We start from the raw sequence: 16,532 nt of genomic DNA, 5'->3' as shown, positions 1-16,532 counted from the left end.
TATGGGGACGACATGTGTGAGACTTTACCACACAACTTTTCAAACCTTTTACCAATGCTAAAAAGAAGTTCTGAACTGTCTATGGTTCACTCATTCAATCATAATGGATAATTTATCCACATTTGAAACATAAATGTTGAAAAAAGCTTTCGATTTTGTATATTTGTTTTGTTATTTTGAAATAAATATAAATCATTACTAAAATATATAATATGGAATTAATCTGATTGGTGTTTGATATCTTTGTGTAATGAAAGTGATATATATATATATATATACAAGTTTCATCACATCCTCCCAATTATAATGATAATAGGACAGTCTCACGTAAATTAGGGCTAATTAATATTGATGGCTTCTCTCCTCTTTCTCACATTCATTTAGATACATTTACAGTATAAGTTTTTAACAACTTCAAATAATAATAAAACATTAAATTAAGATATTTAAATAAAATATAAACTAAATTGTTAAATAAAAATTAATAAAATCAATTGTGTAGAGAGAGTACGCATTTGAGTGGTTGTAAATGTATCAACGCGCATAGTGAAAGAAATTTACATTTTTAAAAAAAATTATCCTCAAGATATTTTGTTTTTTTTTATTCTATAGAAAATTAGGAAATGACCTTTTATTATATTACTACGTAAACTTTTAAAAATAAAAATGAAATAAGGTGATACATTTTGCAATTATAAATAAAAAACAATGATAATTTTTTTCTATCTACCCTTAAATTCTCATTTTACGTCCAACATTTCGGACTTCTGATGAATTTATTAAATCACTTTAGATATTTAGCAGAAAGTTAGCAAACATTGAATGAAGTTAGAAAATCATGGTAGGGTGCGAAATTAAAGTTTGAAAAAGAAAGATATGTGACTTTTTATTTTTTGCGAAAAATAATGTTTTAGTTGGTAAGTTTGGAGGAAAATGAAAACAATTTAGTCCAATCAAAGGTACAGAAATTTTGAGTAGAAAATTAAAATTTGAATTTTTTAAGTCAAAGTAAATAGATAGAGAAAGACGAAATTTACTTAATTTTAAAAATAGATAAACTTATTTATCTAAACATATTTTGGAGACCGAAAATCGCTCACAATTACAATTTTTTATAAACTTATATTGTTTTGAATTAGTAGTATTTGTCAGACCCCATTAAAAAACATCCAAAAATCTCAAGTAGTGGGATTTATATGCTAAGAAGTGAGTGAGCATCTTAGTTAGTGGAGAACAGGTGGCTGCAAGGGAGTGGCCGTTCGTTTTGAACGACGGCAGTATTTAAGACAAAATTTCAAATGTCGTGCCACTTCTCTGCATGCCTTTCTTTTTCTCCACCCTGCTGAAAACCATTTTCTCCTTCTTCTCTCTAAAATCTCCTCCTTCTCTCTAAGAAAACCTCACAATTTCTTCTTCCGATCACCTCTCAGGCACCGTCTGAACACTTCCGGCGTCGAGGGCGTTCGTTAGAATCAGAGTCTTTATTCAAACTAGCTAGCGTTCGTTAATTCATAATTTCTCATCAGTATTAGTATTTAGTGTAAATCAGTGTTGGTCTTTAAAAGGTGTTCGGCCTAGAGTCTTAGTACTCGGCCTAGGCTTCGTGGCGTCCGGTTGAACTCTTAGGAGTCTGTTTATCGTAGTAGATGAGTAGCGCTCAGTCTCGTTAATTTCTAAAAAGCGTCATTCCAGTCGTACTTGGGTTATGATAAGAGCGTATGATCTTATTTCCTTTGAATGTATGGATGATTAAGTATGAGGAAAATTGAGATGTGATGTGTATGAAATAGTTGATTATGAACGAGTATTCCAGGGAGGAATATCTCAGAAAGTGGTTATTGATTGGTAAAGTACGAATGTGGGCAAAGCTTAGCAGGCGTTCATCCTGATATTCCATGATTACTCGTTTTCATGTAGAGAGGAGTAAGTCACGTGTGGGAATGGCAGGAGGTCCTAGTCCATAAGGTTAACTTGGGCGGAACAGATCAACCTCGGGTGGCAGCTGTTGAGGGTATCCCAGTTACTATATCACCCGGGTGCACGAACGTCGTAGCTACACATGATTCATACAGTCCAGACAGTCAAAGTCATGTGGTCGTTATTTGCATGCATGGATGTATGAATTATGATGTGGTCGTTGTTGGTTTTGTTATGAATGTTGTATGTTGTGATTGAATAAATTAAATTACATAAGCTTACCCTGTTTATTATTTTTATCTGTGTTGTGTGTCCTGTCGTTGTCCTGTTGCAATGAACATCCGTGTGGATGTGAGCAGAAGGAGAAGAGCTGCTGGAAGAAGTATTGGAAGACGCGGCAGAAGTGAAGACCGAACCTTAGGGACGTTCGGTCTGTTATTAGCTTTATATGTTGTAAGACCGTTCGGTATAATTTATTTTGTACACCGTTCAGTCTAGTAGTAGCTAAAGTAGTGGTTTTAAATTCCCTGTTATTATGTAAGGCCGTTCGGCCATAATAGTATCTCGTTCTATATAGAACTGATCTGTAGTATTATTAATATGTGATGATTCTCGTATATAGTTTTACACTGTATTTTTTGGATATTACAGCATATGTTATACCATTGTTTTTGAATAATATATGTGATGTTTCTTTAAATTAAAATAATTAATTAAGTGTAAAATATACATTCCCAAGATTAAAATTCTTTAAACATAATTGACGCAGCGGGTTGTATAGAAGAAGTTAAAGATGATTCGTACCATATTTATTTTATTTTTTCCTTATTTTATAAAATTAAAAATAATAAATAGGAAATATATTTTTGCTTTTTTTGTATTTTATTTTTCATTCAATTTAAATCATTTAATTTGTTTTCCTTATTTCTTAATTTTTTTTATTTCATTTCTTATTTTTCTTTCCTTCAGGTTTATTTTATATAACAAAAACATTCACAAAAAGCAGAAAAGGCCAGAGCAAGAAAATTTCAGCGAAATTCTTCAAATGGATCTTTAAGCAGTGAAAAATAAGATTTTTATTAAAAATGTAAACTTTTTTATCTCATAACATAAATATTTTAAATAGTTATGCTTCTATCTATTTATGATAAAATAAAATGAAATACTGACTTTTCATTTAAATAATAATTTTTTTCATATTTATATTTAAAAGGAAAATTATCTTAGGAAAAGCACATGGGATTCTATCTTAGCAGCCTTTATCCAAAAAATAAATAAAATAAAAGATAAGACAACATTATTAATGAATTACTTTTTTGAGTATGCAGGTAGTCAACAACTAGGATTCCCACTATCACCTCTCTTACGTCGTGAATTATAACTTTATAAGAGTACCTCTCAAAATAGTTTTCTCTTATTCATTATTAATTTATCGATATTAACGTGTATTCTATGGGTTATATTTGCTATGACTTAATCAATTTTTAATAGTTGGGAGGTGATTTAAATAATTAAATATTAGTAGTAACACTTTTTTTCTTTGAAAAATTTAAAATTATATTTTTTTCGAAAAACAAAGTAAATTTATTTTCCTTTTAAATTAATAATGTAATATAAATATTATTTCAATCTCAAACCGTTAAAAAGAGGTTTGGAAGGACTAAAAAAATGAAATATATATTCTAAGCTTTTACTCCTGAGATTATTAGAGGTATCAAAGAAATAATAAAAAATACGTAACTTCTATAATTTTCAGTTTAAAATTAACCTGACTTCAATACCAATCGCAATTGTAAATATAATTTTAATAGCGAAAAAAAATCAATGCAATTATTTGACTAAGTGTTTTCAAATTATTTGTTGATTACCTTGAGAATTAGTGTAATAAAATTTACATAAAAAAATAACCTACTTTACGAAAATATATTTAAAAAAAATGGCACTAAAGATAGAATGCATTTAAAATTGATGAAGAGATTTAGATGAGTGAAAGTGAAGGAAAAGGAGTTGAATTTTGGGACCAGTTGTGAATAGAAAAGAAAGTTATGGAAGAAACAAAAGTAGGCAACTTTTCAAGAAGTGAAGGAAACGGTCATGGTGGTTGGCCACCATCATCACTTCTCTCACTTCTCACTCATTTTCTTCGTCATTCCGCCTTAATCAATTAACCATGGTTAAGTAACTGCCTTCTCTTTTCAACAAGGAGAAAAAGTAGAATGGAAGAGTTCCTCTATTTCCACGCTTTGCGTGCGTAATCGTAGACCTAGTTTCTGGTGTGAGACACAGCCTTTTTGACACAGTCATATCTTCATTATTACCATCTACCTTCAAGGATCTTCCTTCACTACCCTCGACTAAGCAAAAAGGCAATATGTTCAAGTCATCTTAATTGTACTATCACATGAAGAGATACGATTATCGTTTTTCTCTTTCCTTTTAGTCCATGGATCAACCCTACATTACTACAATTAATGCAATAGCGACACTGACTCTCAGTGATAAACTATATCACATCTTCCTATACTGTATATGATGTTAATTTCGGCAGTTAATTTTCAGCTATTTTTGTATTCAGTTAAGTAGTTTCTAGAAAGTCTGATATGCAAACCGTGACAGAGAATAATTGTAACTATTGTTTCAACTGTCACATTAACTCAGAACACTTGGTCAACAATAAGACCAAGTGTGACGCTGAAAATCCAAATGTCTGAAACGGCCAACAGAGGTTTTAACGTAAGTTACAGTAGCAGTGAATGTTCTATCATCAACGAACATGTCTTGTATTTAAATGTAATTTACTCAGCAAAAGTAAGCTTCTAGTAAAATGTTTTGAACTGCACCTTCTATCCGAAAGAATCAATTTTAAGTATACACCGAATGATTGTGTAACATCTCCAAGCATGAATTAGTATGTACTTCTAGAGTTTTGACCCAGTCCAACATAGAATGGAAACTGGGAAAAACATTTAAAAGAAAACTGACAAGGTGAGAACCTAATAACCAAGTGAATTATGCAATGCATATGTTAATTGTCCCAGATGAACAACAACAGAAAAGATTAAAACTTTGGTTCGGTTCAGTGCTTAAATCCTTTCTGATTATTTATAAATTTAGATATTAGAAATTAATAATGATTGTTAATTGTGATTCTTCCATTCTGATTCCTGAACACAAGGAAAGAAAAGCATTGAATCTCTTGTGTCTTATCAAAATGCACTTATTTTCCCAGTGAAAAAGATTCTGATGAGTGAGCTTCAGGTCTCTTGCTGCAGTTGCTTTATGAGGAGTTAGAAAGTTTAAAAATGAAAATGGAGAAACAGAGGTCAAAAGGAATAGGACATATACGAGACAAAGTGAGAGATCTGAGATTTGCATTTACATGTGAAAAAGAAAACATGGTTTGTGAGAAAACGAAAATTTGTATCCACATTGATAGTGGCATAGTCTGCGGATTAGGAGACACCTGTTAATGGGTAACTAATTCTTCATTCTACATCTTATTTAATATTAGTTTATTATTTCATTATTGATTGAAAAGCATAAGAAGCAAGCAAGTAGAACAAATATTTCATTTTCATTATTCTTTATTTCTTTCTATGTTTGAACAATGCCCAGAGTCATGGTAATACTTTATGATAATGCTAATTGGGTTAACTCGTTCACTTTATTAGGGGAATTCATTTAATAAAAAACCTTATGTTAATAAGCAACTGGTGTGCAACATGTAATCTCTATTTTTAATTTTTACCAACAACTATTCCAATAGTTTTTATGAAGTTTTATTTCAATGCGAGTCATGTTTAAACGTTTTTAAATAAATTAAAATGTTTTTCTAAAATTAGTATAATTTTATTTCAAATTTATATTTCAAACTTGAAGGAAACTTACTTCTAAAAATAAAATTAACTTTGTATCTTTTAAGATAAAATCAATCGTTTAATACTGCTGTTTAATCGGAAAACAACAAAATGCAAGCTTTTAATATAATAGAAGAAAAGACCAAAAATATGAATTAAAAATAGAGTAAAAGGAACAGATTATGCTAATTAGCGAAGAAAATGAAGATAACTGGACCATTTTATAGAAAGTGAAATCACAATTTTTTGAGAAAAAAAAAACTTAGAAAAAAATTTAGCCAATTTTTTCTACGATGGACCATGTCTTGTCATACCAATTTCTTTTTTTTTAATTGTTACGATTCAAGTGTGGAGAGTAACATCTTTAAAATTAATCATTATAAAGTTGATGTATAAGAAAATGACTAAATGTCTCTAATAAAAGGTTTAATAGAAAAAAGGCTTAATAGTTTCTTTTGTCTCCAGTTTTACTCGATTGTGTTATTTTGATTATTGGTTTTAAAAAAGTGTTAACTTGGTCCTCACTAATTAAATTTTACATTAAAATCGTCTCTTCCGTTAAATAGAAACGTTAAATAGAAACAAACGGCGTTAAGGATTGATGATCCGGCAGAAGACATGACATTTTGTAAATATATTTACGCTGACGTGTCAGAGAATGAGTGCAGAGATGAAATTTAGGAGTGCACTTTGTATTTTCTAGGTCAGGCCCAAACCCTCTTTTCTCTAGGGTTTCTTTCTATCTTTTTCAAAAAAGAAGGTCTCTTATCCACCTTCATCAGCGACAACTCTGTCCTTCGCATGACCAACGTCGTCGTGCCTCCCTCTGGCCGGCCAAAACTATCGTCGGCGGCACTGATTGTCGCCAGAGACACCTCAACCACGTTCAAGAACACAACCAGCATCTTCCAGCAACCACAGTGAATCGCATCACCTCCATTGACGCACCACCGCGAGCAATCTTGGACCACCGAGAATTCTTTCGTTCTTCCATCAACCACCCAAATCGCGACAATAGAGAGAACCCGAGAAAGTTCATCTTCTCCTCCATTCTCCACCGTGAAAACTCCAATCTCCTCCACGCCATCTCCATCATCCTTTGTGTCTTGACATGCATCAACCTCAATCCAATAAACAACAACCCATATACGAAACCCAGATCGCGCCTCCACCTCGTGAGTTTCGTCCATTCCAAAACCGCCAGATTCATCACGAGTTCAGTACTTCTCCTTCGAAACCTGCAAGGAAATGCAACCAGCCCCAAATTGCAGAACCCTAATCACGTAGAAACCATCCCCACCGCGAGCATCCTCATTGTGCATCAACATTAGCCTCCTCAGACCTGCAAAGCAAGAGAACCAAACTAGAACAGCCATGGATAAATCGCAACGCAGCCTTGCACAACTCACTGAATTAGGCATTGTGAGGGTGGTGGGAAAAAACAACAGGGTGGATTCGGGGTCTCTTGAAATTTTGGAAATTAGGGTTGGCGGGGCGTAAGAAAGAGGGGTTTGGGGGAGGCGGAGTGGGGCAGATATTCGGTGGAAGAGTAGGACGCCATTGTCGATTATCCATGGCTAACTGCAACACTCTTTTTGGAAGAAGAAGAAGGTTTGATCTGAGGAGTGAGACGTCATTGCTAACTGTCACATTAATTATAATTAAAAGTAATTAAAAGAAAAACATTAATCCAAATTAATTATAATTAAAGGAAATACTAAACACATCACCACACATTCAATTTAAAAATGTCACGTCTTCTGCCACATCATCAATCTTTAACGCCGTTTGTTTCTATTTAACGGAAGGGACCATTTTGATGCAAAATTTAATAAGTGAAGACCAAGTTGATACCTTTTTAAAACCAGAGACCAAATTGACAAAATCGAACAAAACTGGAGACAAAAGAGGCTATTAAGCCTAGAAAAAATGTTCCATAATCGATTTTATGGAGTGTCATTGTTTTGATCTCAAGTTTGTCGAATGATATTCTTAAGGTCAATCATTATACATATAAGGTATTGTTCGTTTTGACACATAAAACTCCGTAAAATTTTTATTTTTAAAAGACGGTTCAAAAGGCGAAAGAAGTATTTAACCTCGACTCTTAAGCTATGTGAAACTTATAAACACTTTTAATTTAATGTATAAAAAAATCTAAAAATACAATAAAGTGTAACCAAACAAAATGTAACGAAAGGAAAACAAAGAAATGAAAATTTAATCAAAGAATAAAACATTACTTTAAGAAATACATTTCAAGGAGTCTCGCCATTTCATCCATAAAAACAGAAATGCGGGTTTTAGATTAAATGATCAACCCACAAGAACTATAAAAACTTCAATTTCAAACTGTCTAAACCATGAGTCTAGCACTGTAATACCAAAATAATAAAAATCCAGAAAAAAAAAATTAAAAAGTAACAAAAAATATATCTTGTGAGAATACTAGATAGTCACCAGATCATTGCAATAGCACAACCAGAGGGAGAAAAAAAATTCTAGCCATTTCCACCAGTTGTTTATGCTAAAAAGTTCGGTTGCCCCTCCCTCAGATTAACTTCAATTCCCATTTCCCTGCCCAACCATCAAGACCAGCCTTACACGTAACAGCAACCCTACCACGAACTAAAACTGACTCTAATTTGCTCCTTACATCGTGCAAAATGCCATGGTCTAACTTTCACGTTAATGCGTTTTACTTGTTACTGCGGTGTCGTGATAAATCGAGTACAATATGATTTCAAAGGAACAAACAGGTCCCGTCAGTCTCAGACTCCAGAGTGCAGGGCTTATTCTGTTGACGCCATGTAATTCCAATACAAGATTCCATTATTAGAGTGGATTGCAAATTTCTTTGCACCTTATATTCATCTCAATGTAACATTCTGGAAAATCGATTTAAAAAATGAATAAAACTAGTCCAAAAAAATTATCAAGTGCAGGAAGAACCACCCAGAGATAGTGATACAGTACATTATCAACTACCTTTTTGATTTGGCAACTTCAATTTATGGTATTAACTGAGGAGAATTGAACCATTTCCTATCTCGGAAAGGAATTAACCAAGAAACATAAGCTCCAAACCTTTGGGTAGTTCCATCATGGTAACAGTTTTCGCGAACTTGTATAATATAAAAACTCCTGCTCACCAATTGAGCATGTTTAGCACCTCAACTATTCCTGCTTTTACACCTACTTTCTACTCTAAACTCAGACACTAAGTGCCCTGCCCTTTTCTCTACTTCCCCCAAAAAAATGTTAAAAGTAAAACAAGGTACTCAATTAACGCATCTAGAAATTTTTCAACCAATAAAAAGATAAATAATCTACTGAAAATTATTTCTTCAGCTGGCAAGAGCCGACCATGTGCATGTTACAGCCTTCAATAGCATTAAATACACCACAGTACTATCTACAGCTAATATATCTAATAGCAAAATTTTAAAAGCAACTTCTAGAGCTGGCAAATGTTAAAAGCAATTATTTGTTCGCCCAAACATGCAACTTTGAACAATTCTTATTGCGCTTATCTCAGCTCAACAGTCCAATTCATCTCATCCGCCGAAAGACCCATCTGTAATCTGGTTAGGACAGTATAAAGTTGCTGTGAAACCACGCCGATACCATTCCCATATGATACCCTGCAGAATTTAAAAAAAAAATGTCAACCACTTATTCAAACTGGCTTTATAAGCAATGATTGGAAGAGTTTCACGAAAAACTCAGTTGACAGACTACTGGGTTTAAAGCTGGGATTGGGGCTGGTGGTGGTGGGGGGAAGAATCAATGACGAACATCTGACCATTTTTATTTTTTGGTTACAAAAATACAATCTTTGATTTGGTCTCATATCTGTTAATGTACAAAGTGCAAATTGTCTTTCGCAATTACTGCAATGTACCTCTTGCCAAGATAAGTAATACTGCCAACAGGTGACACAACCACAGCTGTTCCCGTGCAGAAGACTTCGTCAGCGTCTAGCAATTCATCCACTGATACGAATCGCTCCTCAACCTGCACACATATCAGACGAACCGTGGGAAATTAAGAAAAAAATAAGTGTGGCTAGGCATTAGAAACAGTAAAGAGCAGCGTAGTCTAAGGTCTAAATAAAAACTGTTAGCTATACCCTGTTATTTTCCAGGTGACATTAAAGAACACTTGGCAGAATCAATGATTAAAAAACAAAATAAGCAGGTTATAAAAGCCAAGTGAAAAAACATTTAGGTTGTCAATGCCTAAACAAAGGGATATTAAAGAAATTATTGAAGGAGACTCATGGTGAATAATATCCCTGATAATTCGGTTTTTAACTGAGATCAATGACATCTTATGATCTATATAGCCAATCTCACTCAGTGGGATAACGTTGTTTAGTAGTAATTCAGAAATTATAGCTCGTTGAAATATAAAATGTCACAATTGTAAGATATTAAGCAGATAGTATTCATCAACCCTCTCCTTAACTTGGAATTTAGAATACCTGGAACCCTTGGCTTCGAGCAACATCAATAATACTTTTGCGCGTAATGCCAGGTAGGATTGTACCTTTAATAGCGGGAGTTGAAATAAGGTTACCCTGAAAGGACACAGGAATAATGGAAGCAAGACATAGTGAGTTCAAATGAAAAGAATAGTTCTTGGAAACAACGCAATAAAGCCTGAACCATAAAATACACAAAAAAACATTAAGGAAGTTTACACAAAAATCATGTTCAAGAAAACTTGTGAGAAGACCAAATTGAAAAACTTTATAGTCATCCAGACAATATTTAAATGAAACTAACAATTTTGTTCAGACTTGCGTAAAAAGATTCCTTTATTAAAGCTACCAAGAAGATAAAGAGATATGTTTGTAGAATTTTGTGGATAGTGGACTCCAAATAATGCTTTTGACCTTGTAGCCAACATGATTTATACAACTGAAAATTACAAGTCACGGTGAAATTCTCGTTTCAAAAAGGTGACAAGCAAAAGGCAAATTCATAGAAGAGATTATTTCAGTTGTTTAAAGTTTGCAATTTGCAAAGACACCGACTAGTTGAAGCAAGCATCATGGCTCAAGAGACTACCATTACTGAAAATTTTTGCAAGTATAACTTGAAGATACTTCAAATCAGATGATGGGGCTCAGTCAAGAAATTGATAGAAAATTTGCAAGTAAACTTAAATGATTCGTAATTCTGACTACTACAAGATATTCATCTTACTATCCCAACAGGTAAATTATTCATGCCTCTGTGAGAGAAAAGAAATGTGGCAATTGGAAAATAATTCAGTGCATGAAAATAATGTTACAGCAATGCATATTAACAATGACAGATATATGTGTGTAAACATGATCTTGATTTCAAACTGGTTGATTAACTACAATACCTTCACAACAAAAATGTTGCAGGAAGAAACCTCCTCCAGATATCTTTTGTGCACACAGTCAAGGTATAAAACATCAGAGTAGCCTTTAGCTTTTGCTTCTGACTGTGCCTTCAGAACCTACAAAGAATACACAGAGAAAGTTAGTGATCTAACGAGAGAGTAGTAAAGTATGAGGGTGCCATGAAATGACAACTAAGAAACTAAACACATAACTCAAGCATCTGAAATTGCTCATATACAGGTTAGTTCTATCGATAAAAATATAGAAATTGCAAGAGGAAGAAACTGAACGTAGAAAAAAAAAACGATTGTCTACTATGTGGTAAGTACAAGAAAATAAATATAAATATAAAATATCAATTGAAATATGGAAAAAGAGAAAAATCCAAAGTTTAAAATTGTTTGATGGTTTAAAAATTCAACTCTATTAAAATAAAAAAGAAGCTAAATCTCTAATGTGTGTAGAGAGCACATAGAGTTATTCATTTATAAATAGGAAAATACAAAGAGATGGGCCTAAACCCGTTAAATCTAACACTACCTCTTAAGTTAGGGCATATAAATTGTATATACCATGTTTGTTACAAATACAATCAATTTTATGTCCCTATAATGAATTAGTAAAAACAAACATTAGTTGATCATTGGTACATCGTTGAAGAACAGTCATGGGTATAAATAAGTGAACATAGGCAATCTTTGCAAATAGAGAAAAAGTGTCACCATAGTCCAACCCAAAAATTTGAGATAATCAGTAGACTATCAAGATCAACTTTGATATCAAAAATTCCACTTATAACTAACACAAATTTTGCAAAAGGTATAGGAACGAGTTCCACTATTTGAGCACTTATTTCCTCAGGCATGGCTTGACGCCAACAACGATGGGCTATGACATGACCTATAAATTTTGGAATTGACACACAAAATAGATGAGAGACAAGTATATAGTGATGGATATAACCTATGATAACTCAAAACAGTATAGTGAGGAGAGGCATTGCAGGTAGAGTGTATGCCTTTACAGAGGACAATAACTCATTGAAGTCATGGAGAAGAGCATGAACTTAATCCAAACATTCAGCCATTGTACCATCAAGTCAAGACGTCTAGGAGCAACAATACTTAGATTATTTTGACAAACACCATAAAGTCATTGTGTATCATTGGTGTGTGACAATTTGGCCAATTTCCAAACTTTTGAACAGGTCTCATAAGCAGGAAATATATGTTTCAGTGATGAAGGAATAGTACACTTGACAACAATACATAATTGAACATCAATTTTCAATCAACGAGAAAGCTCCTTTTCAGCAATAGTAGCCACATTCTGATTAAGATGAACAACATAACCTAATTCTTAAGCCAAAGTCTAATGTTTGATGCCAGGTACCATAATTAATTCCATCTAATTTGTCAATGGATAGATGCACATTGACATAATTACTATAGATGGACGGATCAGACATAGGAACAACAGAAGAGGCCAGAGAAAATTGTAAAAAGAGTTAATAATTCCCAATAGAGAGAAACAACCATAAAAATGTGAAAATGTTCCAACGAACGCCAATCATGATGAAAGTTACAGTTCTGGAAAGAGGACGGAGAGACAAGTTTGACAATAGTGGTCATCGTCAAAAAGGAAGTTGATCGCACCATTATGTATGGCAATGCCAACGAGGACTGGGACAATGCGTGCAAGCACGTCAGAGCTCCGATTGCTGCCACTTTTGTAGTGTGGTGGTCACCTGGCCAGAACGATCATGACCATGGTGTCATTGGTGTCATTGTCTAAAGGGTGGCGATGGTGGGAGGATTAGACTAGTTGGTAGTAGTACATTGGTGGCGAAAAACAATGGCTGGAAAAGAAAAATCCTAAGAACAAAGTCGGAAATTAAAAGAAGAGGAACAATTTCTGAAAAACAAAATTAACACCTGTGAAAAGTGAGATGGCCAGGCAAGGATTAAACTTATCTCTAGATACCATGCTAAAATAAATAATAGAGGCATAGGTTGAATCCCTAATGTATGTAGAGCACATAGGGTTATGCATTTATAATAGGAAAATACAAAAAATGACCAAAGCCTGATACATCTAACAAAATCAGATAGAGAGAACATGTAGGAACAAGTGACAGTGGCAACAAATAAGAGAGGAAAAAGGGATGCAGTCTGGCTTACCGCAGCATAGTTTCCAATGGTCTTCACACCTCCGGTGCCACCAGGAGTTGCACGATGTAATTCATTTTCCACAATCAAATTGATCGGGGCCAAACCTTCCTGTGGTGAAATTGATACTTTATTAATTTTTGAGGGGACACAAGTGTGCTTAATATAGCAACAATAAAAGATGCGAAAAAGAAACAAGCATGACAATGATATGTTGAAAATAATAATTATTAAGAAAAATGTGATACTGTACTAATATAAGTTGTTCAAGTAGAAAATAAATACTACAAAGAAAATAGGTGGTAACCATCTGGACCCATAGAACACTGTTGCAAATTTTCTTCATCTTTTCATACTACAAATTCAACCCATTCAGTCATATCAGCAAAATCTAATAAAATTTAAATTTCTATTGATGTTGCATCTCAATTCTCATAATATCCAGCTGTCAGACTATAAGTTATATTGGAATAAATCGTTCAAATTTCTATTAGCCATGGGGATTTGGATCAAAATTTGTTATATCCCAAAGAAGATAATGAAATTGGAAAACTTCTAAAAAATAAATAAAGACACTGTCTTTCAATGAAACAAAACAGATACCAAACCTTAAAGTAGTTCCCAACAGGTGAAACGTATATTAGAAAGGTGTACTCTGGAGAAGGTGCAAGACCAAGTACAGGTCCACTTCCCATTAGCAATGGTCTAATGTACAATGAACCTTTACCTGGAGGGGGAACCTGAAACCAAAGTTCACCTAATCAACCTGAGGTCATTACAAAATCTACAATGTCTAAGGCGATGACATGACTCCATAACACCCGTACCCAACGTTTGTTTGCTAAAACAGTATCCTTCACAGCTTCCACAAACTGCTCCACAGTAGGCGACGGCATGCACATCCGCTCTGCCCCTACCTGCATCCGCAGACCATTTTCTTCCGGACGGAATAGGAGTATATTCCCATCTTGTTTCCGATACGCTTTCAAACCCTCAAACAATCCCTACATTGAAACAGGGAAACAAATTCTCCATAAAACAAGCACACCAGGTAAATTCAATACAAATGTTAAGATAACGATGCAGCTAGTTGGATTTCAATTTTAGAACATTGCAATGTAGCACCAAACACAGTTCACTTAAAATTCAAATATAAAGTAAGCATTGTTTTCAGGTCAAAAGCAATTGAACAAACTGAAGTCGGAAGTTGAATATGTAATGCCTCAAATACAATATAAGCCAACCTGGCCGTAGTTTAGAATTCCGGCGGAGGGGTTTAATTCAATGTTACCAAAACGCTGGAGTTCACCTTTGGAGAAGGTTCCACCTCGAGCGCATTTCATGATATACATATAATCCGTGGGTTGAAGGCCAAACCCAAGGTTGTCCCATTCTATATCAGCTAAGTCAACCGTTTCACTGTTCCGTTCCAATATTATTCCGATTAAAGAACGAAAGCGTTAAAAAGAAGAAAAAAAAATTATGAAAAGGAGAAGAGAGGACCTGTAGGAATCAGAGAGAGTGGCGGAAGGGTGGAGAGGAGAAGGAGCTTCGAGAAGATTGAGCGAAGTGAGAGGAACGTGATTTTGACTAAGCTGCAGATTAAGGGAAAATGGATTAGGGAAGATAACAGAAAGCAGAAAGAGAGTGGGAGAAAGGAAAAGGGAAAAACCTTGAGAGATAAAGAGTGAGAAGAAGGGAAGAGGAAGGGCGATTGAAGAGAAGGAAAATGTCGAGAAGGGCAGATCGGGTGTGTTAGTCGAATGCGTGCGGAGACGGCGCTTCTCTCCATTTTTTTTGCTTCACTGTTCCTCTTTCTCCTTCTCTCAAACAATGGAAGGGTTTGTGCAGCACGTGCACGTGGGTTATATTTACGTATTTGATTCTGAATCTCTCTTCTACTTTTTTACTTTTGTAACCAATAATAAATGCTATAATTAGTAATTTGAATGGAATCAATGGATCAAAAGCACGCGGGCGATACTCACTGTTATGGATGGGATTGCGGTAGTCCACACTGTTCTAAGTTCACTCTTACCCCTCCAAACTCCTTTATTTTAAATTAAAAATTATTTTAAGTTTGAAAACAATTATTTGAGCGGTCCAAAGTCAAACTGCATCGGCTGCAGTTTACATTTGAGAGCAGAGGATCACTACAATTTTTATTTTATGAGTTTGGATCATCCTGTAGTAAGCTTATGCTTATCTAAACTCCACTACACTGTGCTTTATCTAATAAATCCATTACTGTCGGTAGCTGTCCACGAAAGCTTGAATAGACTATATATATAGATATGTGTATGAATAGGAAATTGTTGTGTTTAAATTAATTTTATTCGTTGAGAAAAAAAATCATAATTACAACCTGCATATTTTTATTTTGTTACATAATATATCCTTAAATATTAAGTTGACATATTTTACAGGACTAATAAAATTTCTTGATTTTATTTGCTAAATGTGTTGTTTTTACTTTTTAAAATAACTATCGTTTTATAATTTAAACTTTTCCACTTTTTTAACCTGCTGTTTTAATCTCAACAAAAAAAAATTATCAAAATGGTTATATTAAACACTTTAACTACTTGTATAATCAACTTCATTAAAAATACAAATAGATGTTTTTTTTTTCTAAAAAACTAAATATGATCATTATAGATCTATCAACTTGTTATCCATACACTAGTCCAAATAACTAATATAAAACATATAAATATAAGTCACTAAGTTTATTACAACAGAAATTGAAATTATTTATTCTTAATTTAAATTTTTTTTAATTAGTTTTAAATTAATATAATATTCGAATTCTTTAAAGGTTAAGCTTATTTAGGTCAAATTTTTCAAAAATCAAGCTCATATAGGTCGAGTTCTCCAAAGGTTGAACTCATCCAAATTGAGTTCTTTAAAGTTGTATAAATGAGTTCCTCATACTAATCTCTATCATATCAAGGTTTTTACGTCGATCTTCTCTAAGCCAACCTCCATCATGTTGAGCTCTCTAGACCGAGCTCTCCAGACAATTCTCTTCCAAGCCAATTTCTTCCAATTGAGCTTCAATATTAAGCCCTCCTAAAGAGCTCCTATGGTCGCCCAATTTGGACTGACCGATTATGGTGTGGTCGTTCGATCACAACATGGTCAGATTAAACAGCATGGTCAATCAATCACAACATGGTCAGGTTAAATAGCATGGTTGATTGATCACAA

The 16,532-nt window shown here is 33.7% G+C and overlaps 1 protein-coding gene across 1 annotated transcript; it reads right to left on the bottom strand.

Annotated features, from left to right (window-relative positions):
* Window positions 1-9,075: 9,075 nt before the first annotated feature.
* On the bottom strand, window positions 9,076-15,192 carry LOC108335980 (branched-chain amino acid aminotransferase 2, chloroplastic). The gene is made up of 10 exons (XM_017572235.2): window positions 14,995-15,192; window positions 14,826-14,917; window positions 14,567-14,741; window positions 14,150-14,326; window positions 13,931-14,062; window positions 13,335-13,433; window positions 11,154-11,270; window positions 10,261-10,356; window positions 9,679-9,791; window positions 9,076-9,418 (listed from the first exon to the last, which is right to left on the bottom strand). Exons 1-10 carry the CDS (start codon window positions 15,112-15,114, stop codon window positions 9,304-9,306), a joined length of 1,236 nt encoding a protein of 411 aa, XP_017427724.1. The 5' UTR covers window positions 15,115-15,192; the 3' UTR covers window positions 9,076-9,303.
* Window positions 15,193-16,532: the final 1,340 nt, after the last annotated feature.

This window comes from Vigna angularis, chromosome 10, assembly GCF_016808095.1.
Source record: "Vigna angularis cultivar LongXiaoDou No.4 chromosome 10, ASM1680809v1, whole genome shotgun sequence".
In the NCBI taxonomy this organism is placed as follows: domain Eukaryota; kingdom Viridiplantae; phylum Streptophyta; class Magnoliopsida; order Fabales; family Fabaceae; genus Vigna; species Vigna angularis.
Note: the sequence above shows the minus strand (reverse complement) of the source record. Positions and strands in the feature narration are given on the sequence as shown.

What these genes read in the sequence shown, in the direction of transcription:
- LOC108335980 (XM_017572235.2), bottom strand. Translation starts at nt 15,114, where the DNA reads ATGGAGAGAAGCGCCGTCTCCGCACGCATTCGACTAACACACCCGATC. An exon ending in GCAACATTTTTGTTGTGAAG is followed by an intron (nt 10,357 to 11,153) that starts GTATTGTAGTTA and finishes GTGTCCTTTCAG; the next exon opens with GGTAACCTTATTTCAACTCC. An exon ending in ATTACTTATCTTGGCAAGAG is followed by an intron (nt 9,419 to 9,678) that starts GTACATTGCAGT and finishes TAAATTCTGCAG; the next exon opens with GGTATCATATGGGAATGGTA.